Source organism: Rhopalosiphum padi, chromosome 1 (genome assembly GCF_020882245.1).
Source record: "Rhopalosiphum padi isolate XX-2018 chromosome 1, ASM2088224v1, whole genome shotgun sequence".
Lineage (NCBI taxonomy): Eukaryota > Metazoa > Arthropoda > Insecta > Hemiptera > Aphididae > Rhopalosiphum > Rhopalosiphum padi.
This window is the reverse complement of record NC_083597.1, coordinates 89,691,956-89,718,849: the sequence shown is the minus strand read 5'-3', so window position 1 is coordinate 89,718,849 and position 26,894 is coordinate 89,691,956. Positions and strand designations below refer to the sequence as shown.

General features: G+C 32.2%; 2 protein-coding genes across 4 annotated transcripts in view; both read right to left on the bottom strand.

Annotated features, from left to right (window-relative positions):
* Positions 1-3,420: 3,420 nt before the first annotated feature.
* LOC132917967 (uncharacterized) lies at positions 3,421-7,708 on the bottom strand. 3 transcript variants are annotated; one of them, XM_060978986.1, is made up of 4 exons: positions 7,162-7,708; positions 6,821-7,095; positions 5,564-5,851; positions 3,421-4,616 (listed from the first exon to the last, which is right to left on the bottom strand). In XM_060978986.1, the coding sequence occupies exons 2-4, from the start codon at positions 7,049-7,051 to the stop codon at positions 3,615-3,617; spliced, it is 1,521 nt and encodes a 506-aa protein (XP_060834969.1). In that variant the 5' UTR covers positions 7,052-7,095; positions 7,162-7,708; the 3' UTR covers positions 3,421-3,614. The 3 variants fall into 3 exon arrangements, with proteins under 3 accessions (XP_060834969.1, XP_060834968.1, XP_060834971.1); XM_060978985.1 differs by having other exon boundaries at positions 6,821-7,148; positions 7,255-7,708; XM_060978988.1 differs by having other exon boundaries at positions 7,255-7,708.
* A 2,592-nt stretch (positions 7,709-10,300) lies between these two features.
* LOC132918304 (hemicentin-2-like) overlaps positions 10,301-26,894 on the bottom strand; it is a 51,211-nt gene continuing 34,617 nt past the window's right edge. Inside the window, 12 exon segments of the mRNA XM_060979468.1 lie at positions 10,301-12,141; positions 12,227-12,409; positions 12,589-12,759; positions 12,906-13,081; positions 13,831-14,005; positions 14,086-14,380; positions 15,274-15,426; positions 15,790-16,373; positions 16,462-17,053; positions 17,055-17,638; positions 18,261-18,721; positions 18,896-19,082. Coding sequence (XP_060835451.1) covers positions 11,963-12,141; positions 12,227-12,409; positions 12,589-12,759; positions 12,906-13,081; positions 13,831-14,005; positions 14,086-14,380; positions 15,274-15,426; positions 15,790-16,373; positions 16,462-17,053; positions 17,055-17,638; positions 18,261-18,721; positions 18,896-19,082 — 3,740 coding nt within the window. The 3' untranslated portion in view covers positions 10,301-11,962.

Below are 26,894 nucleotides of genomic sequence, written 5' to 3'. Positions count from 1 at the left end.
GAAAACCGTGGGGTAGTATTAATATATTGACCAAAAGGTGTTAAACGACGGCACAACAACGACGCACAATAACGATGGGCGGACAGATACATTCGTCAGGGCCAATCATTGGTAAAAAACAAAAAGCCCAAAAGCTAATATACACCGCCGGGCTGGCAGACGGTACGGTCGCCGGCAGACGAGCTGTCGCCGGACAATGGAGGGAGAGCCCGCTGGACACTCAGTGCATTTATAAATTGTTTTGAATAATTTTGTTTTCTTATAATACAAAAAATTTTTTAAACAAAAAAAGTTCATTTTCTTCAAAAAATTATGGTTTAAATCCATTTTTTAAAGACTATGCGCAGAAATTCTATAGAAGCTAAATCAATGAATAATATTATAAAGCGTAACAAACAGAGCACTAACACCCTCTTAACAATTTATTTGATACTAACAAACTAAAACAATAAAATAAAAATTATAATATTAGGTCTATTCTAGAAATTTAATTCTATATATGCCTATTCAATAAATCAAATTTGAATTTGATTTTCCTTTAAGAGGACGTTATACCCGCATGTGTTGTCTCACAAAGTAGGTAGATCATAGCAAATTTGCGTTCAGCAGAACACATTTTGTGATGTCAGCTTTAGGTAATATTAGAGTACATTTGCCTATTATCAAATTTAAAGGTAAGAATTTATTCTGTGGTAAGAATATTATCTAGAAAATGTCTTATGCTTTTATTGATATTATCATTTTAAAGTGAGATGAATATTTTAAAGTTGTAATAGGTACTTTAGTATTTTACATAATAGCTATAACTCACTTTAAAATGATAATATCAATAAAAGCATAAGACATTTTCTAGATAATATTCTTACTTTTAAATTTGCTTTAATATTAAAGTTAACATCACACAATGTGTTCTGCTGAACGCAATTTGCTATGATCTACATTTGTAAGACAGACAACGCATATTATGCGGTTATAACGTTCTCTTAATAGGTTTCGATGAATTGAAACTTTCTGTAGTTAGCGGTTGTAGTGTTGTACCTACGTATATATAGTTCACCAGCAGGCAGCAGCATAGAAAAAATATTATTTAATATACCTGGTATACACAAAATGAGTTGATGATGGTGTATCAATGTATCATGAAGTGTCGAATATTTACATGTTTAATTAGGTATGTTGCTTGCTAACCAGCAGCAGGCAGATAGTAATCTATAAATACAAGGATGAAGAAATAACTATCAATAATCAAATATTTATTATATTCTATATAAATATTTTTGATTACCTATTTTGTTATATTTTAAGTTATTATTATTTATTATATTAAATATTATAATAAATAATAATTAATATTTGAATATTGATATATAAAATCATAATTGCCGACTTGCCGACTATGATGTCAAAATGACAAATTCGCTGACTAAAATGAACCTGGTACATTAAGTAGTGGGAAAGGGGGTAACATCCCTCACTATAAATACGGCCCTGTGAGTATTTTAAATTTGAATATTTAATTATTTTACATAAGACTGCAGGCGAAGATAAGTGCCTCAAACTTGCGCCCGGGATGAACAAAGGTCATTTTTCACGTCTGTTTGACGATTTATTTTTTATACTTACGTGACAAAAAAGTATCCAGAACCTAATAATAATCATATAGATAAAACCAATATTACTCTATAGTAAATCACCTACAAGACATGTATAAAGATATAAGATGTCATTTTTATCTGAATACACATCAATAAACGAGCGTATGTAATTTGTGCCAAAAACAACTTAAAGACAAAAAATATATACCTATGTATGTAATTTGCAGCACCACATCTAAAAATTAATTTTGCTAATTTGCGCCACTTTTAAATAACTAAACAATTTTTTTTTATTTACAGATTAATATATGGTATTTTTAATCATTGATTAATCAAGTTCATTTTAATAGTTATACATTTCTAAAAAAGTACCTATTAAATAAAGTACAATTCCGGTTATGAAAAAATCAAAAAAACATATGAAAATCAATCGTATTAAAATTATAAATAAATGTATACAAGTACTTAGTACACTTGAATACCAACAATGTAAATTAAAAGTGAGACGTAGATAACATACATATTCCATTTTGTTTTCTGTCGTGGCGCAAAATACTTGTTCCATTTTTAAAATTTGGGCCAAAATACCATCTTCCGAAAAAAACTACCTAGACTCTAGGTACTAGACTACTAGAGCCTGGAATTTCCCAAAACAGAAAAATATAGAATTTATATATAGGTATACAATTTAATTTTTTTTTCCGAAATTTCAATGATTCCATTATTTTTTTTTATAGGAAATGCATCATCTGTAAATTTAATTCAATAGCTCCCAACAGTCCCAACCAAATCTTAACATGTCACCCGTCATCACTCATCACTTAATTATCTTTTTTTGAACCAGTGCTTTATCTTACTTAAATTATTTAGCCTAACACTTAAAAATAATGAATCTTGCATTACATTTTATCAAGCTTCTTATCAATCATACTATAACAGATCACAGTACCTACCTAACATATGTTACCTGTGTTAAAGACTAACTTTAATTTAAAGTTGTGGCAAAAGAAAATATATTTTATTTCTACTACTAGTTTCATACATAGATACCAGTTTACTTGGTCATTCCAAAGTTTAAATATTTAATTACGTTTTAAAGACAGCTAAAAAACATAGTAGGTACCTACCTACTTGGAGCTTAGACATTTATTAATTGATAGAAGAGTAGGTACTAAAGTATTAAATCATTAATTTATGTATAAACAAAATAGTCATAACTCTCATAACATTAATTTACCCTTGATATAGAAAGTTTAGCCATTTAAGAATTATTAGGTACCTATCTAAATTATTAAAAAACATATTTAAATATAATTTATAAATAAAACTATGATCTACAATATAAACAATGTGTTTGGTTACATTTAATAAAGAAAAATGTATAATTCAAGGTTTGCAGAAGCATTATGCAAATTGTCAACATACAACACCGCAAGGCAATGATAAAATATCAAGGGAAGAGTGTAGGTGTAGTCATGCGGCGATGTTTTATTAATAATAAAGAAGCTGTAATGAAAAAAAAAAAAAACGGTTTCTTAATCGCTCGTTTTGTAGTTTATCACAAGAAATATATGGTTGCCAAACCACAACTCCATACTCAAGAATCAAAAGAACTAAGCTGAAAAGTGAAGATAGGACACGGAGATGAAGAAAACTGAATTACAATTAATGACTTCAAATATCTTAAATGTATCTTATAGTGAATGCCTCTGTGATGTTTAATAGAAAGGGTGTGAAATAAAAACCAAGGTATTCAACAACCTCCATACGTTGAAGAATGGAATCAGCAAGAGAGTACTACATTATACATATTAATAAGCAATACTTAATACATAAAACAAAATTTATTAATTAAAGTTAGTTGAATAAAATAGTATAACATAAAAAAAAATTCTTAAACTTTTTTAATACACAATGCTTAGACAGAAAATAACAACAGTTAAAAAGATAAATAAATAATAAATAAATAAACAGTAAAATATTAAAATGTAATTATAGATTTATAGTTTAGTATACACATTACTCATTATGATTATAAGATGTGCTTAGAGATACATTACATTTACAACTACCAGGCTTATTCAAATTTGATTTTTTACATTTGTTACAAAATGAAAGATGTGATTTAATTTGTTGAGTGGCTTTATGCACGTTATTAATAACATTTTGTAAGTTCAATTTTACTGAAGCATTAACTTTATTAGTTTTATGATATTTTTTGGATGTATCATTTTTACTGATCAAAGAAGTTAACTGATTAATCCAAATATTTTTTGGAGATTCAGTATTAATTAATGATTTTTGACATTTATAAGGTGGTATATTTAATTTGTTCAAATAACAGTCGTTTGTAGCAGAAATAGAACCAATATCATCTGGTACATTTGAAATTTCCAAATCACAATATGAATTATTGTGATTTAAATTATCATTTAATGGAAATAAAAGATTATATGCTGCCGATTGTTTTATCGATAAGCTAGTCACAGTTGTACAATACTTACAAATACATGAAGATGGTTTAGTTAAAGGTATTTTTGAAATACCAATAATACAATTTTTATTTAAAAGCTCAAATATTTGCTTTCTAAAATTATTTTCTGTTCTAGAAATAACTTGATGAGCACTATCCTCAGGTACAATTATTGTATTGTTATTTGCAGATGAAAGCATAGCCGTACTAGAAATACTATTTGTAGAAATAAGTGTAGGGGTATTAGGAATACTAATTTTAGATGTCACAATAGGAACATTATAAACACTATTTGTAGATGTATACAATGAAGTATTAGAAATATCAGTTCCAGATGCAAGAAAGGAAGTATTATAAATACTATTGGCAGATGTAGCTGCATCAGAAACACTTTCTGTAGACATAACTGCTTTATCATTTATGGATGGCACTGTACAAGGAATATTTTTTCTATATACAGATAAATGATTAACATTGTGTGTAGGTGTAAGCTTCTTCTCGACAACACTAGTTGTTTTGATTGATTTGTCATCTATTTGTCGTTCAACCTAAAAAATAAATTAAAAAAACAATTAATATGTAGGTAGTTTAATATATATATTTTTTAATTAAGATTTCAATATCAATAATGATTATTTATTACTTACTAGCCTGTCATTTAAAATTTTACATTGGTTTATATTTTTTTAAATTATATAATTTAATATTTATACTATAAAATTGAATATTAATAGGTAAGGAATGTTATTATTAATGATTATCAAGTTAGTTAGGTAATATGACTATTAATCAGTCCCTATCACTTGGTAATTTTATTTATCTTTAAATACATAAGCCGAGCTACAGGGTGTGCCGGATATGCTTTATAACACACCCTTAAAAAACAACCGTGGGTCATCTACTCTTCTCCCTTTATTCAAATCAAAGAAAATATTTTTAATTTATTATTTGTATTTAAATCAATGACTAGCCAAATTAAAAAATAATAAATACAAATAGTCTCCAGTTATTAAGTGTATCGATGGTAATTCGTCAAAATAATAAATTGCCCAATATGATGATGCTGGTCAGTGTCAGGCGTCAGCATAGTGTGCCATGTATATCGTACAGTCATTGTTTATTGTGACAATGCGATAAGAAAATAATATAAAGTAATAAGAATTAATTAATATACACTAGTTCATAAAGTGGGTCATTGTAACAATGGTGGCCACATTAATAAGTGATAAGCGAATATTGCTGTCGATATATGATTAAAATATATTAACTCTAATATAAAATAAGTAAAAAAAACATTTATCAGTCTCTAAAGTCACTGTATTCATTTATCCTAACAAACAAAATCGATCTTCAAATCTTCTAATTACGCCTATATATAAGTATAAAATTAATGTTTAAATTATAAAATGTTATACTTTTATCAATTATTTCTACAAATAGGTAATTTTATAAGTTCTATATAATTAATAATTACTATAAACTTAAAAATAATTACCTTGTGAACATCAGTATTCTCTGCAGACAGTTGAATTGGCAAAGCTTTTGTAATTAATGGTGCTATTTTTGGAACATTTTCTGTTAAATATGTTGATTTGGATTCCAATTTATTCAGATTTTGGATGGAAACTTTTGTAGTATTTGGAACTTTAAAATTAGATTCTTTAATACTAATTTTATCATATCTATCAACCTCTTTCAATTGATCATGTTTGAAGGAATCATTTAAAAGTTTTTCTTGATAATATTGATTTGATAAAACTTTAAAACCATTATCAAGTTTATCCTGGCAAGAGAAAGAAAACAATATTAAAAAATATAAGCATTTTGATTTAAATAATGTTAAAAAAAATGGCAATTAGATAGATGTATCCATTTCAACGACCCTGTAAATATGCCACTGAATAGTAGCAAAACTAGCACTGAAATCTGGCAGGGGGCTGTCTATAGTCTATTTATCAATATTTCTAAAAAGTGAATAAATGATGAAAAACGAATAGCAATTAATTATTTGTATTCTTGTTTCATTTTTCTTTTATTGTTTAGTGTTGACATACTGTTACCATAAACTAATTAACAAGTGCATATTTACAATCCATTAGAAATTACATTTACTGTTTAGTAAGCGAAATACTAAAAACAATGCAATATGATATGATTGGTTAATAATAAAATATATGGATCAAATTATATAGTAAATCAGTAACATAAGTAGTGTGATAAAATAAATGGTTTATTGTATATGAATTAATTGAAATATTGGATATCCATTTACTATAAGTATTAAAATAGATTATGTGTCTAATCGATTTTGAGAAAAAAAAATATCAAAGTCTGAAATATTGTAATCAAAATTTAAATGAAGTATTAAATAGGTTTCTACTAAATTACCAAATTTCAATAATGATGGCATATTATATTTTGTTTTAAACAATTTATATCCAGAGTCCCAGATTACATCAAAGTGTAGATATACAAGTTTTGAAAACTTATGTACATATTAATGCAATCAATTAAAAACTCTTAACAGATTTTCAAACATTCATAACGTTACTAAGGCAGACCAAAATTGTCGTTGAGGAAAATGAACAATGAAAAGTTCATTGAAGATTAATGCTAACCGCCGCGAGCATCAATAAATTAAAAACAAACTCATATGTAGCAAATGGTGAACGGCAATAACATTGTAGGGTATAATCTCGTCGTTTTTTAAAATAAATATTAAACAACTACTGAAAACTACAGTTTTACATACTTGTTTGTGCTCGTCAGAATTCGATTTTTCCGTTTTCTTGAATAGCGTGAGCAAATTGTACACGATCGAAGGCAGCAAACTCCATTTTATCGGATCCTCCACGTTTCTTATTTTTTCCACCGTCGGCAAGAACTGATGATCTTCGGCGTCAGTTTTCAGTTTTTTCGTACCGCCACCGTCGTCGGCTTTATCCAACGCCCGTTTAGGAGCCCCTTCGCTAGCGGTTTCCATGATTGTCGACGTCGACAGCTGATGGCGAACTCGCAGCGCTTAACCTGATTTTAAAAGCGAAAAATTAAAATCTCAATTCACATCTACGAGGTAAAATCTGAAAAACATACCGTATCCTATCAATAAGTCGATCGGAAAAAATGTTTAAATAATATAAATATTATAAAACATGAAATAAGCGATGTCAAAACAGTAAAGCTTACGGCGAATCGCGTGGTAATGGAGGTCTTCGAGCAGGCTGTCGATATTATTGTTAAACGGTTTCCACTGGCACGGGAAGTGCGGGTGTCAGTACATCCGTCATCCGTGGCTGTTCGTGACAAAAATCGACGACGACGACAGTAAAGTTGTGGACCACCGACGAATCGTCGTAACTCGACGATCGAACGTCCTTATGCCATCGATGTGTAATGCGTATTGCGTTGTGTACAGACGTTCAGTACTGGCAGTGTTCGACCGATTGTTAACCATAACAAAACGTTATTTTTAGAACATTGACGATATTATAATCACCGAATTATAAAAATTAATAATTATATCGCGCATAAATCAATAACAATATTATTATTATTCGTATTTTCGTATTTTAAGAAAATATAAAATGCTATAATCAACGGCTCCGATGATATTTAAAGTTTAAACGGAATCGATAATACATTATATTGTTATTTGTTATGATTTCGGAATTCCGGATTTGCGACATTTTAACTTTGATAATCGGACACGATATGGACTGTTGTTGTTTGATTGTTTCGTTATCGTGACACTTATATAGATTTATAATAAAACCCGTAGGTAGGTACACAATAACATAAACATATACACATTACACTGTTATTACTATTTACTACACAATAATAATAATATTACGATTTGCCACCATTCAATGACGATATTATAAGAATATAGTAGATATATAATATAATATACGAATCCGATATAGAATGTGGACAATTCGTACAAATATTATTGCATTTTATTAATATATAACTATATAAGTTAAGTTGTATTATAAAATATACACCTATATGTGATAATATCACAGTGGTCACTGCAGGTCAGTGGTGAGTGGTGTTGTGCATTGGACATTGCAATGCAGTACCTACCCATATTATATTATTATAATAACTAGAGCAAGGACTTTCGTGGTTTCGTGCATTTGCATATATTTCTGGTTAACTTTGTCGTGTGTTTAGTAAGTGCACAATACATTTCACAACCTTTGTGATCAAAATACTCAAAGTTTTTAGTGCATAATTTTGCATTTTGAATAGGTACCTATTTCGAATATTTCGACATTTTTGTGTTTAAATTGTTTAAAGGGTATATTTGATGGTTTCTTATACTATATAGTTTTACTATTATATTATAGTCCATGCCTTAATGATAACTGATAAGTCAATAGAGATTATAATTTTCCTGGTTTTTTTTTGCAACATTAAAACAAAAGTATACGCCTAACGATTTATACCAAAATCGGTGAAAAATAATAAATATTATATTATTGTAATCATTGTAATTTAATGCCTGTCGTCACTCATCACAGCAGGGCAGTATTTCACAGTTCTATAGAATATAGATTACAAATAAATAATAGTAACATAACATAAAAATAAATAAAATATAATTAATAATAGCCAATAGGTATAAAGACTTAAATTCATTGTATATTATAATAGTGATGTATATTCATATTATATTGTACTAAACTCTATTTTATCTAGCTTATTAGCTTAATCAAAATATTTTCTTATTGTAATCAATCCACACAATTAAATACCAATCACTTAAGACAGGTAGGTAATTAAAAATATTTGAACGTATTATAATCACAGGGTTTAGTAGAAGATACTAAACCAAAATACAACATGTCCCATCTAGTATTCAATCGGGACCAGATGAAGACACGACACAAAAAATAAGCTATAGAATCTACATAATATTATGGAATGTAGACATATTTAATGAGGGTGGTTTTCAGTTTAGTGTAGGTACTAGGTAGTGTAGGAGAAAATTTGTTCATACAAATTTGGTACAGTAATATTGTAGTTAAAATTTTAAGTTTTATAAAAACTATTAATTAATTAATAAATAGGTAGTGCAAGTTTTAACATTTATTAAAGCATGTTGTTATAAATGTGCACAGATATTACTGGTAGGGTGTCATACATGAGTACACACTTAACACATTTAACGTTAACAACAAATTTAGGTGGGATAACCTCGTGTAATTGCATTTACCATATTAAAAAAGTATTTTATAAAATATAATGTAATATAACTTAGTTGATAAGTAAAAATTTATCAACACTATTTTGTATAATAAACATAGATTTTTGTAATAACTCCATACTCCATAGACCTATAAACTATAACTTAGTTATACACCTTTGGGCTGATGTGTTGATTTTTAAGTATTCGATTACTCGGATTACTTCATCTACATCTATGTTATATTAAGCAATATCTTGTTATATGAACATAGAAGACCATTTAACCGATCTCGTCCAATTGTGCTTTGTAATTTTGATTTCACAGAAACTTATAACTGGCATTGGTATAACTACAAATTATTTAATAGCTATGAAAAAATCATTAAATATGGTTGCTCTTCTACCAGTTTATAACTTGTCAACCTTATACATCTTATTGTTTAGAGAAGTAATTTAAATTTTGTATAGCTTGTTTTCCCCATAACTTTTATTAAACTATGCTTTAGTTTAAATGTATATTATAATACTACATAAAAAAAAAAAAAAATAAATGATAAATGATAAAAATAAATAAGATAATGTTCATTTTTTAACTATTTTTTGTATTCAATATATTATTACCGTGGTTATAAAAATATTTTTAATATTTAATATTCAAATTAGTAAAATATCTATTGATTCTAGAATTACAAATATTTTAATAAGACATGCTTGAGATAAAATTTTGAAAATCAAAACAATTAGTTTGCCCATGTGTCAGTGATATTACTGATATACTTGACATGAATACCTTATAGAATCAAGCTTTCAAATTGAAGAATTTATTTTCACACATGGTATACGACTAGAGCACTGCACTAAAATACCAAGATTCACTTAATCTACATTGATTTTAATATTATGATATTTAAATATTTTATACTACAATATATGAATCATATAATGTATTAGCTAGCATTATCAATTGTAAATCTTATATTCGCAAACAATAAATAATTTCGGTTGTCAAGGAAAATATTTTTAAAAACTCAAATAATTTAAACAGTTATTTAGTACATAATATATTTCTTTTTCTTTTTATTTCGATATAATATTCCAAGAATTGCACAATGAAGAATAATGACTAACAGCAAAATCAATATGAGAAAAAAACAACAAGTCATATTTAAAAAAATCAATACTCTTGGGAAAAGTATACTTAAGTAATATTATATATATATTATGCAACTGGTTATGGGCTGTGTGATAATACAAAGCAGACCATTATCAATATTATTTTGTTGCTTACAAAACGTTATTTTAATTTTTCACATTTTATACACAAAAATAAATTTAAAGTATAGGTTCTAAAAGGCTAAAATAGTACTATAATATTTATGGGACTTAAATGTATATACACAATACTTATTTTCTTTTTGTTTTTTTCTTTTAAAAAAAACTAAAATATAAATACAAAATAAAAAACAAAATGTACAAAATAAAAAAAAAAAACAAATTTGAGAAACACTCATTCTTGCAGCAGTCAAATTATAACTTCATTATAAATGTATTATATATTGTATCATTAAAATTACTTAACTCTTCTATTAAAATAAATATACTTAAGTAAATACAATGACAGTATGAACAAAAAAAAATATATATATATATATATTTACATGGTGTTTATAAGCACATTAATTTATAATGGCACGTACCTAATTTGTTCTGATAATAATAACATTCAACGTCTTCTTGACCTATCAATGTACACTCATGTGCCATTAAATTATCTTTCATTACTTTGAACTTTGTTGAAAATAGGAACTAGGCTCAAAACTACAAAAATACATAAACTATAGAGCATATGATCCGTGACGGGTTTATTACAACTCTTCATGAGTGTACACGAGAGGTCAAGAAATTAAGTAAAATACCGGACAGTCTTGGGTCTGTAAACAACCAAAATACAAAACATAAAAAAAAAAAATATATATATATATAGAAAATTGATCTTTTATAATGAAGAAAAAGTATGAGGAACATGTGTCTTTTTATCGATGTGCGTTGAAATTAATACTGTAGTAGGTTTAATGCCGTAATTATGTTATCACCATACAAACGTTTCAATTTTTTCAAAATTAGAGATTTAAAATAAAAATAAAATTTGAACGAGTCATAATAACGAGTCACACACATAGTTTATGTGTAATTAGAAATATTATTACAGTAAATGAGAAACTCTAACGGTTACACAAACTTATGGTGTAACAAAACATAATACAAATAATAAATATTATGTAAAAGAAATATTGTAGTAAAAATGTTTTACATTTCCAATGTTATCAAAATAACTAGCAATACAATGGTCAAAAAAAAAAACACAAACAAATGGATCACTTTACAGATGATCTTTATAATAAGTGCATTTTGTAATTAAGTTAAGCCATACGCGTTCATCAATTAAATGAAATACCTCAACGCTCGTCAAGATTGCAAAAAAAATTGTTTACATACATAGATTGCATGTTTATAGAACACAAAGGCAGTGTAATGAAAACGGAATACAACTAAAATTTAAAATATGGTCTAAAGATGGATGTTGAGCACAAACAAAATTTTGAGATCTGATGACACCTTAACAACACAATGACATTTATTTATGTACAAGAAAAATGTCAAAATTAAAACACTATACACATAGGGCAATGCAGCGCATTTAGACGATAATTTCTCTGATTATGCGTCGCGTCCGTGAATTTGGTGTAGAATACCCAGACTCGAGACTTTCATCATATGACATAGACAGATGTGGTTGAGGTTTCATGTGCTCCTCATTGTCAATAAGCTGCTCAAGGTAAGGGTCAGGCAAGCCACTCACGTCACCATATGGTGATTCTAAAACAAATAAATATTTTCAAATTAATATTGTAGGTGTTGAAACGTTAAATAGTTAATAACTTTAGAAGATTATAGTACGTACCAAGATGAGGGTCCCGTCTACGGGTCTTATCGGCTGGTTGTAAATGACCGCTATGAATATAGTCTTGTCTTGAAGGTGCATGGCTGTGAGTGCTATAATCGGGGCTGGCTGACGTGAGTTGAGGATAGTGTGCATAATCATCCATATTTCCATAGCCACCATGAGTCAATGGATCATAACCTCCTATACAATTAAAACAAATATTTAATAAAAATTGATGACAAATTATAACATAATGCTAAAAAATTTGAAAAAGCCTAGCAGATAATACAATATTTAAACTTTAAAGTGGTCTTGAATCCACGTACATTTAAAATAAACCTTTAAACATAGATAATATAATAATTATAAAGTATAATCACCATAGTGGTTCATGCGCTCAGCCATATGTAAATGATCATCGCGAGAAATGTGAGTACCACCAGTGCTGCCATTGCCACCCATTTTCAATTGCCATAGAGAATCTTGAGAGTTAACCGAACCACCATTATTTGAATTTGAATAGCTGTTTTCTACGTATCCAACATTGACCCCTAAAAAATAAATATATACATATTAGTAAACCCATGGTAACATATTCTTTGTTTGTATCAAAAATCTTTCAATTCCAAATTGTCATTCATTACTGTTTTAAAAAGTCTCACACACATCCATTTAGTCATTATTTAATAAAGCTTACATTCACCATTCGGACGCAATCCGTTGCCCGTGTGATAAGTGTTGTAGTCGTTTTGGGATCCATACACACCATTCTTAGTAACATCGTGAACTAGATCTACAGACTGCTGTAATGCTTTGTTGTCAAGGCCAGGTTCAGTGTAGGGTGGGGGTCCATGTATAATACTAGGGTGAACGCTGAAAAAAAAAATATTATATGAAAAAAAAATAACCAACAGATTTTTAATATTAACTGATATCATTCAAAAGCACCAAAAAATGTAACACTAAAATCTAAGAATAAAAAAAAAAATCTAAGAAGCATTGTCTAACCTAAATGTGAATGGCAAATGGCCAAAAATTTATTATACTCACCAATTACAAAAACGCCAAATGTAGCGTGTAATCATAGAAAGAATAATGTAAAATATGAATAATAGTGGTTTACAAAGAAGGTATAACAAATTTAATTTCAAGTTATATTATACTACTAAGATTAGTTCATTAGACATTAACATCAATATCATTTAAAACTAAGAGTTATATAATATATTATTGCAAGTACAAAAATAAATATTTTTTAAAAACTGAATCAAACTATTCTAAATATATTTGTATATTGAATTATTAAATACTAAAATAATTGTAAATACATTTATTATAATAAATTATTATGCAGTATGCACTATATTAATCTTGTAAAAACCTAATTATAAGTTCAGTAACTATATTGTAGAAATCTACTCTGAATACTCTGATACAAGATAATTTGAAAATGTTAAAATTCAATTTAAATTTAAATTTCTTTGAATTTCAAATTAAAGCATTTAATAAAAGTAAATGAGTGTTAAAATGTTAGTAACCCATTGAATATACATTGTATTAGTTAAAAACTAAAACTAGGTTTAATTACAATAGTAGGGAAAGAAATGGTTTAGAGAACTTACGTCGAAGAATCCATTTCATATTCTTTGCCTGTAGTTTTCTTGGCTGTTTTGCGCTTGCAACGACAGAAAATAAACAAAAGTGCTACAAATAGAATGAAAACAGCGCATGATATGACCAGAGCAATTAACGTGGGAGTAGCCATCGCTTGTTGTTCTTTTACAAAATTTGCACCAACTAAAAAGAAAATAATAATTAATATTTTCATTCTTAAATAACTTATTGACTAGTAGTGTTTTTTTATTAAGATTACTTACTTTCAGCTTCTGTGTAATCACCACATGTGGTCTGACTAGACCGAAGACACAGTCGGACTCTAATGCGGACATCATCTGCAGGTTTATCAATTAGATCTTCATCTTCACTACCCGAAATTAAGTTTAGATCATCTTCATCTAATGAACGAGCGCCAGTGCTTTGGCGACGTGAAACTAAAGACAGTATGGTAGCTTCACGATGTGTAGATGTGCTGCCACTAACTGCCAGTGGCAAAGTTTCAATCAAGTGCCAATCTTCACGAGCACCTCCCATAGATGCTTCAACAACACCGACCTAATAAAAAAAAAAAAAATTAACTTATTTTAAATAATAATAATTTAAATTTAAGAAGACAACAAAACAATTTATAAATAAAAGTATTTTTATAAAAATTATAGAAACATTCTAAAATAATTAAAATAATTTTTAAGATTTAAATTTTTTATTTTATTTTTAAACTATCAATTTGTTTCAATAACTGCTATCGAGTACAGAACTTGTAAAATATGATTAATGTGGCTCTTATTAATATGACATTTATGTATGTCTAAAGTACCGATTTTGTTTTGTTTATTGTAGTAAGTTATTCCATAGTACAATTTTGAAAACAGATTTGAATTTTCCAATAACTTTACTATAATACTTTATCCTTTTTTTTTTTTTTTACTTTTTCAACTTTTTTTTTGTAGTATTATTTAAAATGAAAATGCATAAATATTTCTCGGCTAAATATTGAAATTTAAGATATATTTGAAAGAGGAATAAGGAATATGTAATCTGTATAAAGTAAAGTTGTTAACAAATTTAAATCCGTTTCAGAAATCTTATTTGATAAATAGATAAGCTAGAAAACAATTATGGACAAAAAGAAAAAACTTTTAGCGAAAAAAAGCATTGTCATACTCAACGGTGTACTCGTAAGTTACACATTATATTTGGATATGTATAGTGTACAATGTACATATACATTTAATCCTCATATCTATTGCTTAAAATGAATTTCTTGAAACAAAGCGTTTGTAATCCTTTTAATGTAACTTATTTTACTTTCAAAATGAATGCGAATAAAAATTAGATAAAAATATATTGACAAAGAGTAATAAACATTTTTACGACACTTGGTTTAAACTTTTTCCAAACTATAAAATGACAAAAATTAAAATTTCAGTATACAAGTTAAATCTTACCAGTTGTAAACAAGTTGCGCCGATGTTGATAGTTAATGCATGAGATTCAGGATCAAATGTTACACGTTGAGGCGCTGGTATACGATCCACTTTAGTCATAGCTACGGTCTCTTGCGAATATTCGCTATGCCCTTTAGCATTGTAAGCTTTTACCTGGAAATAAATTAAAATTTAAATTGGGTTTCATATTCAATTCTATATATTTAATTATTATAGTCTACTATGTATATAAAACCAAAAGTAACATAATATTATTATATATTTTATTACACGATATGCAATTAAAATAATAAGCTTAAAAATTATCTCAAAAGCATAATTATTTATGACGTGAACTCGGTTTCGTTTGATTTCGCCGATAATCAGTTTCTTTCACTATACCTATCTCTTAGTTATACATTTGTTCAACCATGATGTCTTTATTTACCCAACTCATAAGTTTATTTATATGTTTATATATATATATATATATATATATATGTATTTTACGTTGTATATCTATTAAGCAATATTTACCTTGAATAAGTAACTTTGATGTTGTTCCAAGCTAGTCACGTTGCAGGGGTTTTTGGTTTGGCAATCAAACTCTTGCCATCTTTCTGGCTGATTGGATCTCTTGACTGAGTAACAATCATTGTCGAATTCGTTTTCGTCTACGGAAACCTTTTTGTAGCTTACAAAGTGTTTGGTGCTGAGAACACCGCCGTTGAATCCACTGTTCCACTGTAACACGACATTGTTGTGTCCAATATCTAAAGCTGTTACGTTTTCTGGATGGTCAGGTGGTCCTTTAGGCTGCAGCTTAATTGTGGGCTTAACGCTTCCCAAAGTGTTGGCTACACGACAACTGTAATCGCCATAATCCGTCTCTCGGAGGTTGGATACTTGCAATACGCTAGTGTAAATGTCACCACCGCTTTCGTTTATGGTCGTGTTTATTTCGTAGTGACCATCGCTGCCGGCCAACAGAGGAGCCATGTGGTTATTGTAACTCCACTGGAATTCCGGTCGAGGATACGATTGCACCCGACAAATAACTTCGGCAGTCTCGTACAAATCACTGGCTACTTTGTTGAATTGGTGGAGTACGATAGGTTCATCTGTATCGAGGGCAAAAATCAATAATTAGAATACAACAGTAAATTCCAAAGGTACACACGCCGTCCGATAAATAAAGGTACAACTTACGTTCGATCCTGAGGAGCATGCTGGACTCGACTTTCTTAACGTCGTTTTCGAACGCGCAGGAATACACCCCACGGTCCGACGGCACCAGCTGGTTGCCTCGAGGTCTCTCCTTGCCGTGGAACTTGAGCGTACTGTGCACAGTGGTCACTCCGTTGCTGCTGTCCGTTTCGTCGGTGCTCACGTCGAACCAATCGGGTAGCACTTCTTTGCCGTCCTTGTACCAAGTGACCGCGGGTTTGGGTTTTCCCTGCGCAGCGCAAATGGCCGAGAAGCCGATGTCCGACGCGCGCCTGGTGACGTGCGGCTGCAGCTTAGTGACGAACTTCGGGGCGTGGTGGACTGTGAGCAACACCGAAGACGCGTCGCCCGAGCCCATCTCGTTGATCGCCTGACACCTGTACCGGCCCTCGCTGCCCAGGTGCACTGACGGAATGGTGTATTTCGGGCCGGTGGACAGTATCGTGGCGCTGGTGGACGGGTCGGCGGAATCGAACTCGCGCCACCACTTGTACTGCGGAGTGGGCCAGCCGGGCGGGGACGCCGAACACGTGAGCGTCACGCCGGTGCCCTCGGTGGCCACGGGCCGGTCGGGGGGTGATGCGGGCCACGCCGGGACGGTGTCGGACGAGCAGCGTGAGGGACGCGTTTCCGATGCGGTTGATGCGCTGCCGGGACAACGACGACGTGTACAGTATGTTGATGGCGCGGCACGTGTACACGCCACCGGAGTCAGCCGTCACTTTGGGTATGCGGAGCACGTCACCGGATTGCCGGAAGTCGGGACGCCCGTCCCGGATCCACTCGATGGATATCGGCGCGGGGTTGGCGGAAACGTTGCACTGGATGGTGATGCCGTCGCCCTCTTCGGCCTCGCGTTGCCTGGCCGCTCCCGGGCCCACGTCCACCGTTACCATGGGCGGGTACTGTACGTCCAACACCAGCTCTGCCTCGCGAGTCTGTCCCAGCCCGTTGTCGGCCATGCACGTGTACGTGCCCGCGTCCTGGGTCGTCACTTTTTGGATGACGTGCGTGAAAGACGTGGCTATGAAACGGTCGTCGCGCATCCACCGTACGTTGTTGACGCGCGGCTTGGCGTCCACGTTACATTGCAGTGTGATGGACTCGTCGCGTTCCACTCGCAGTGGGTTCTCCGGTCCGATCTGGACGCGAGGGTAGTCTGAAACCGTAAATTCGACCGTTAAGAGGACACGTCATAGGCGAGTTTTTGGTACACGCAAACACGTTTAACACAGGCCGATTATAATTGATTTTGCGTGGAAAAGTTATAGAGATATAAAATACTTGTCACAAAAATCAAGATAACAGAAAAATATGAAACAGTATAATATAATAATAATATTGTTATTATTTCTATAATATTTTGGAAGACAAATCGTTCGAAATATTATAGGTACTAAAAACAGTGGGTCATTTAAGAAATATCGCTAGGTATTTATATAACGATACTACGCTTTGATTTATAAACACTGACAATGATTAGTCGGAGAGATTTTGTTGCTCCATCTATATTAGGAACAGTCAATAAACCAATACCAACCATCTAGCGGTATTAGTTTAATCTTTAAATAAGACGTCGAATAAATCTATCGTCACATATTTTAAAAGGGCCGGCAATGCAGTGTGGGTGTTACATTCAAACATATGTTTGTACATCGGCATGAAATCGATACATTAAACTATTTTCAGAAATTAAGAAGCCACGTGCTTTTCGTTCGTCCTGAACACCCTAGAATTTATTTTTAGATCTTAAAAACTCTATAGATAGTACAAGTACTTACAGTTTACACTCAGTGTGGTCCTAGTTTCGAACTTTGTGCCTTCGACCATAGCCCTGTTCCACACCACGCACCGATACACTGCACCATCATCTTCACGACTTGGTGTCACTTGCAATACAGCTGATGTCATGGATTCCTTGGCGCTAGTACCACTTCGTGTCACAGATTCTATGGGATCACGAACACCTTCACGATACCATCTGACAATAGGTTCAGGACTGCCACCAGAACTTGTGCAAGACAACTCTAACGCACGTCCTTCAGTAGCCACAGGATTAGTTCCGGGTGAGATACGTGGTGGACTAGGTGGTGTTAATACGGTGATTTGGAAACTCTGTGAATGGATTTCTCGGCCAGTACCAGCTTCCTTCAATCGGCATTCGAACTTTCCGTTATCCCTCTCATACGTCGAGTTGGAAATTAGCAAATCGTAAATTCCTAGTTCTGGACGGAAGTCGAGTCTAAAAAATATAAATAATTAAATATAATTTATAACGTAAAAAATTCATTAAGTATAAAGTTCAATTAATATACTAATATTTTTTTTAAAAATATAAAATTTCAATAGTTTGATATTTTTTATTAAAATAACAGTACCTATATTATTCTAGTAAGCTCTTAAGTTTGCTACTTACTTATAGTTGCCTTCCAACGGAGTCGATTTAATAGCCACATTGTCTTGGTTGTGCTTGTTAGTCCTAAGCCAATAATATTGGGTATCTGCAACGGTTGACGGCAATTGTCCGTTAAATCGACATTTTAGTGATATATCTTCGCCTTCTCTGGTGTCGGTCAGTCCTTCTTGTCCCAGGCACGACCATCCTGTAGACAAAATAATAAAGACTCCATAAGTAAAGCTGTATATATGTATCAACCATAATATTATAGTATACACTTTAAATGTGTAACCATATTAAAATAATATATATGCCGGTGTGCAAGTGTTGGTAATTTTTTGTTTAAATTATCGTGTAAAACAATTACACAAATCATTGTTAGTCTCCCACTAGGCGGGTCCCGCAAACGCAACGTGAGTCTTACGCGAGCGTTTAGTAGGAGATAAAAAATTCACCGACTATACTGTACCCGTTGAGGGGGGGGGGGGGCGCTCAAAACCCGAATGTAAGCTACAGGCATCATTCTGACAAACGGCCGGCCGGCACATTAAATGGTAATCAAGAGAAATGAGTGTCGTCGTTTTGGAATGTGGTACGTAGGTAATACGCGCATGTAATGCCCGACGAAATTGCTTGTTTAATACCAGTCAGCCAATGGTTACGATTTTATATACTTAATTTGCAACCACCGTAGAACGTTCACTAATGGAGTTTTGCGAGTATTTTACCCGAATAAATTAATTAATAATAAAACCAAACCTATTTCATTGGTACGACAAACAGTAAATAAGAGGAGTGTGGACTTCAGACAGTCGTGTATTTATCTATTATATTAATAAGCTTGATCAAAACTTATAGCGTATTAATTCAAATTATTTTAAAGACGAATGGTTTGTTCATTAAATGTGTATGTAGGTAACTATAGGCACGTATATTGCGGGCAAATACTGCAAACGAGTGATGCCCACTCGGGGATGGCCAGACGTAATTATGTACATGGAACTACGGCAAGGGGGATAAGACAGAAAATTTAGTTATCGTTGACTGGACACGGTGAGACGAAACTGTCGATGAACCGGGAAATTTATCGGTTTAATGATTATATATTATGATGAACAGACAACGATGCATTGATGGTATCGTGGTTTTTTTTTCGTTGTAGGTAATGGAATTACAGTGGGAACTGTAAATACATCATTTTCCATTACTTATAAACGATCTGTCTCGATTGAAGCATTAAACTAACATTTGTCGGAAAAAATCACAACAGTTTATTATATTCCATTTGAATATTTTAAATTATTTTTAAGAAAACTATCGTTCGTTCCAGACGAGTTCAACCATCAACCGTATAATTTAGATACAGTTTTGTTTCGCAATCGCACGCTAACAGCTCTTTGGTAGGAAAAAATACCCTTTTTGTGTTCTTATAACCCTAACATGCGTGTATACACAAGCTGTCACAGACTTTAGAAGAACCATCCATTACCAACTAAGGGAAAAGGGCACAGTTTTAATTATTTACAAACAGCCCTCTCCCCACAAAACATACAACCAATAGTGCGCTACTATACGTATTGCATGATGCCAAATAATAGTCCGAGAAAAACACATAATTCATCTAAAATAAGTACTCATTTCACTTCGTTTTTCATTTCATTGAATAGCAATATGAAAACAAAAAACGTTATTTTATTTAAATGTAAGTAGACACTAAAATATTCGTTAAGACGAAGTAAAATTATTCTAAACACGTCGTGCCTAGAAAATATTAAAAATAAAAGTAACGATTTATAAATATTATACGCTGTATAGTTGCAGGTCGAATTTTAAATAAATAATATTGTTTTATGGATTTTCTGTTAAAGAAATCTTGCCGGTATTGTTATGATGACCAACACGGCAATACGTCATTCAACGTACGTACATTATAATATATAAATAAAGAATAATATGTTATAATTATGTATGCAAAAGTAAAATGAAGAAGATAAACGACCGTGGCATGTGGGACTACACAACGACGAATTTGACTGGCAGTAAACGACAACGATCGGTTTGTAGTAAGAAAGAGTTGGGCCGAGAAGAGAAATAATAACCATAAAATATATCATTCAAATTAGAAGCGACGTAGGACGAATAGTAGACGCGGATAACAATAATGTCATCAACGCAGAGAGGATAAAACGTGGCAATTAGCGGCGATTGTGATTTAAATCCAGGAATCCCGCATAAATCGAACCCAGTAAAAAACACAAAAGATGCTCGCGACGTTGAACCTACGAACCGCAGCATACGGCGGTGATCGTTCCGTACGCGTGGGCATAATGAACGGCGGCGGCGGCGGTGTGTTCATAAGACGGTATATTGCGCGATCAATTTTTTTTCGATCAGAACCGTATTTCGGTGGACTTAACGTTTTACTCGATGTTTCGAAACGCATCGAATACGCGTTATATATTATTATCGTGTACGCGTAATTTTCGTGTGTCCGATAGTCGATTTCTTAAGCTCATTGTTATTCATAATAGACGAAGGTAACCAAATCAGCTACGGTGGCGTACACACAAACACATAGTATGCGCGTGCAGCGTACCGGTATAGCATAGGACGTGTGAACGTCTTCTTCGAACGAAACGGAATCGTCTTCACACGGCTGCCATTACGAATTCGTCATTACACGCACACACACACACACACATACACATACACTGACAAACACTGTGAATATAATACAAATTATTATTATCACAAGTCGGTAGATATATATACATATATGGTTAACGCAGTGGACGGACCGACGGGGACGACGGCGATAATGAGGCGATGACACATTCTTCGGCGGCGGAGCACATGTGAACGAGAAAAGGACAACAGGTACCCTACTACGCGTATAACGAGAGACACGCACGCACAACAACTGGAATAACGTATTATAGTGGTAGCCGTCACCGCAACAAAAAGGGTTACCGCGGTCGATGTGCGACGGACGACGGGTGGAGTGTGGTTTTGATATTATTATATTATACCTATGTGCTATAATAAATAATATAATATTATATACAGCGGTCGTTGGTGCTGTGCGCGCGTAAGCCACTACGAATTATTATTTCAATATAATGCATTATAATACGGTTTGTCTCGTGTCGGCGGACGCGCATATGAAATATTATATATTATTATACCGCATCGCGAGGGGGGAGGAACCGGCGTGCGCGGAGGCTACAAAGGCCACTTCACCCGCGCCCCATCGGCGAAAACACCCTCGTGGGGGGATGAATGTCACAAAGGTTACACGCGACTACGCGAGTGTGTTTTACGTCAATACGCGACAACATTTGTACGAGCGCAATAACAATAATAATACTTGGGTATATAACGCGCGTACGGCTGCACGCGGACGCGCACACAATAATAATATTTGTACGTTTTCCGACCCGCGACGTGCACGCATAATGTATATTAGTCGAAAGACCACCAAAAATTCGCCGTCTCAAGAGAGGAAGACCCCACGACCGAATTAAATGACCTACCACCAATCACTGCCACATCGTATACATCAAGCCAGAAAAATTCTAGTTTTAACCTATATTTAATACTAATATTTTATCTTATTTAATATTTATTATTTAATTATATCTTCAAACTTAATATTAGCACTATTATCGCACTTATGTAAAAAGAAAATTGTATGTATATTATCAATAGGCTTAAATAGCTTTTCCAGCTAGGAATGCCTTAATATTTATATATAAAAAAAAAAAAAAAATAATGTGCACTACTAAATAATATTATGCGGTACAGATGATGGTTTTTCGCACGGACCGAATGATATCATATCACTCTTGTCGGCGGCGGCGGATTTCTTTCGTGGCTTTTACCGCCGTCCACGCGATTTCCTCGCAGTATAATAATTAATTAACATTTTCTCCCCCGACCGTCGTCACACGCGTTATTATCGTGTTCGTATCGCATTATCCGTACGGTGCCGGCGCTTCTCCGGGGCCTATACCCATATATATATATATGTATAATGATTTAGTGTAACGTGTAATGAGTTGTGTACTCTTCGCGCCGATTCTTTTGGTTTTTCCTTTGTTCGGTTTGTATAGGTTCGTCGAGTCTCCGGGATAAGGTATGGCTAGGCAGTAAATAAAAAATCGTCTTCCACAATATAATATTACCTAGATTCGGTGTCGATAATGTGTAATATATATAGGTATATATATGTAGGTAGACCGAACCTTCTTCTATATTTTCTCGTAACGATTTTCGAGGTCATCACGATTAATCAGAGCCGCCACCGCCGATGGCCCGCGGGTCGGACCGGCGCGGCGCGGAAGGGCAGGTGGCGGCAACGCGGTAAAAACATCTGTCCGGGCGGTTATTTCGACGCGCGGCCAGTCGGTTTCACGCCCGCCGCCCATGCCGCCGCCAGCCCGCGCGATAACGACGATGACACGACGAGCACCTGTTGAGCACCACGACAGCAGTTCTTCGTGCCACCTCCTCGCGCTTTTTTACTCTCTCTCCGTCTTTATTTTAACAACAACCCCCGACGGTAATGAAATGACCAAAACGGATTGATAATTATTGTTATTCGTGTGCCCGCCCCCACTACGACGGTGCATTGTTTGGTTTCCGAGAAATTCAAACGCCGCATCATCATCGTCGTCGTCATCTAATGTTGGGGTTTATTTTACGACTTGGGCCGCGGGCGCCAAAAAAATAATATCAAAACCAGCTATCGGTAGATCGGACGACTATAATTACACGCAATGGATACCTAACTACATACGACTCCAATGTTACTTAAAACAAGGTTATTCCGAACATAAAACTATACCAATACCAGTTTTAAAGCGTTTTACGTTTTCCTCGGAAACGTCATGATATCATCATCTGCAGCGTAAAACTTAATATAATGAGATTTCCTCGCATTATCTATAACACCTACCATTAAACACGACTCAAATCGTTTGTGGAAGAAGAAATTGGCGAATTAAATTTAAGGTGGTAAAACTAGGCCGGATGTGCGATTCGATAAAACATTGTGATACTCGAATTACAGCAGATGCTGACCCTATTTTAATATTATTCAGTTAGTACAATTTTCATTTCAAAATACAAACCTAAATATAATATACATACATATTGAAATATTAAAGTTATTCATCATTCTTTATGATGAAAATAATTCAACCAATAAGCAAAACATAGGTTGCATACTAAATAAAAAATATTTGTATGATATCTACAAAAACGACTTAAATTAATACGTTAGAAATTAAATAGTTAAGAGTACACAGGGTTAAGGTATACACAGTGTAAACTTCAAAATATATTTGTATAAAATATGTAGTCTTCAGATTTTTATCATCATATTAAACTCAATGATACTATATAATAGTCATATTTAAAACATGAACAAAATGATAAATAGTTAAAAGGTATACTATAATGTCAACGGTAGTGGGTTTTGGGTATTGTTAAAATAATTTCATATGATCTCCGAAATGATTAGTGTGACGGGCCATCTTTTAAATGTCACCCCTGCCCATTACAATAAAGTTGTCATCCAAAAACACAGGATGAATATTTAATTGTGAAAACAATAATAATGATAATCTTTTTGACTTTTATAGTGGTTCGAAATTAAAACTTTCCAAATAACCCCCGCTGCCACAATTAAAATTGAACCGCCGGTATTCATTTTTTGACATCCACTTCAGCCATGCTGCGTGTGTTGAAGTTTTTTTTCTGTTCAACATGAATTGAGATTCCGCCCTTTTTGTTAGGCCCTCGCTCACAGTCACCCAGGAATCTTAATTGTACCCTAAGGGTGGTGGGTGGGTTTTTATTTTGGAGAGGAATGTGAATACAAAAAAAAAAAAATTAATAACTCAAACACAACCCTCCCACTCTCGAGAGCGAAAAAGAATCTCAAAAGTCATTCCCGACATAGTAATTACGAATAAAATATTTAACAACATGTATACCCTTAGAACCTTTATCAAAATTAAACGAGCACGTATGCTATAGGGTAGATTCTAGCGAGTTTTGCGATTTGTGTTTACTCATGCGGCAGATGTGTTTGATTTTGGTTAACGTTTATTGTTATATTGTTATACTAAAAAATAAGGAAATTTTTTATGACTATAGAGTTTTTGGTTATTATTCATTACTAATAAGTTTTTAGTGTATACCGTGGTTATATATTTTTATCATAAATCTCTTAAATAGGTACTATAATAGGTATACTTGAACATTTAAATTTAAACCTATATTAATTTTAACTTATGCGTTTTAATATATTTATAAATAATAATAATATTAAGTCATTAAAAGTATATATTAAGTACTTATACATTTACTAAATTAGTTATTATTATTTAAAAGGCCATAAAAAGTTCTAAACAATCTTCTTATTTTATTTTAGTTTGCAAATTTATAGTTTTACAAAAAAATTAAACGTAGAATTGTAGACAGATAGGTATCGATCTATCAGATGACTAATCACAAATATAAACTACGTTCGTGAATTGTTTCATTAGTCTCATCAATCAAATTTTAGGGGGGAAATACGACCTAATAGAATTCGTTCACTCCCTTCCATTTACCGTTGTTCTACGGTTCAAAACGCATTTAGAATGCATATAATATAATTGTCTAGTAATTATTATTATGACGATTATGACGATGTAGATACGTTTTCCTTTCAGCAAAAACATCTGCTTATAACAGTGGCCTTCATGGTCTACCGGGCACTGTCCGAATTGGATGGTATCATCAACAAATACATAACACACTTTCGAGCGTGAACGCAGAGTTCAATTCTATACGGTGAAGAAGATAGCGCTTTCAAGTTCACATAATCAACACCAACGTATATTTGTATTGTACCGATTATTTTAAAGATAATATTAATTGGCTTGTAAAAAACTGTTAAAAAACAATTTTGCAGATGATTTAAAAATATAATCGTTATAATTAGATTACGTGTAAGTACATTTTTAACACGGTGTAAACTGTAAAATATATTATGAAATACTTGGACAATGATATAAAATTAAAATAGTGATTTTCTAGACAAAAATACGTACGAGTATAAAACCCGAAATGCAAGTTAGTATAAGTTTAATCGTTTATTTTTAGCGCATAAATATATTTTTATTATTGTAATTTTTTTTTTTTTTAGAAAAGATGGAAATACAAACTTAAAATTATGATATTTATATTTTTCGCATTGATATATTTTTATATCCAAAAAATGTTTATACAAAAAAAAATATAGAATAATAGAACATTTTGTCGTGTCATTGTCCTGGTGATGGACCGACCACGATGATTTAATACTAGAAAAGTAGGCTAAAATGTTGTTAAATAATGTTTAACAACGTTATATAGACGAAACGAAAAAAAAATATAACGACAGAATAAACTCATGGTCATGACTAAGCAAGCACAAAACAGATGAAAATGAACGTTGCAAAACAAATGTGAGACCAGCAACACCGTTATAAGAATGATATCTGATTTAGTGATAGAAAAGTCTATGATGGAAAACTGATGTATGTTTAATAGATCATTGTTGTTTCTCATGTGCTAGTATTTGCAAAGATTTCTAAGTATTGTATTTTCAAGTATAATAAACCACATACGTAAACCTATATATATATATATATATATATTATATTTGTTTAGTTATAGATTTATTACAAATAAACCATATCGAGTTTTACAAATAAAGTAATTATCAATTGAAAAAGTTTCATTTTTTTTAATATATAATATAATGGCTTGTTATTTTAAAGTGACTTTTTTATTGCGTAACAGTTTACGATCGTTTTCTAAGGCATCATAATCTCAAATAAGTACCTAATAATTTTGAAATAAATAATAATCAATGACGATTGACGAACAGTAGTAATTTATGGTTACAAATGACACAATTGAATAGATTTGATATTCATTGTTTTAAAACAATCATCAAATATATTAGACCGTTTTAACCTAT

Bases quoted from the DNA above. Each gene is read 5' to 3' on its own strand.
- LOC132917967 (XM_060978986.1), bottom strand. From the start codon at position 7,051: ATGGAAACCGCTAGCGAAGGGGCTCCTAAACGGGCGTTGGATAAAGCC. The intron at 5,852-6,820 runs GTATGTAAAACT...TTCTCTTGCCAG, and splicing joins ATTCTGACGAGCACAAACAA to GATAAACTTGATAATGGTTT. The intron at 4,617-5,563 runs GTAATTATTTTT...TTTATTTTTTAG, and splicing joins AGAATACTGATGTTCACAAG to GTTGAACGACAAATAGATGA.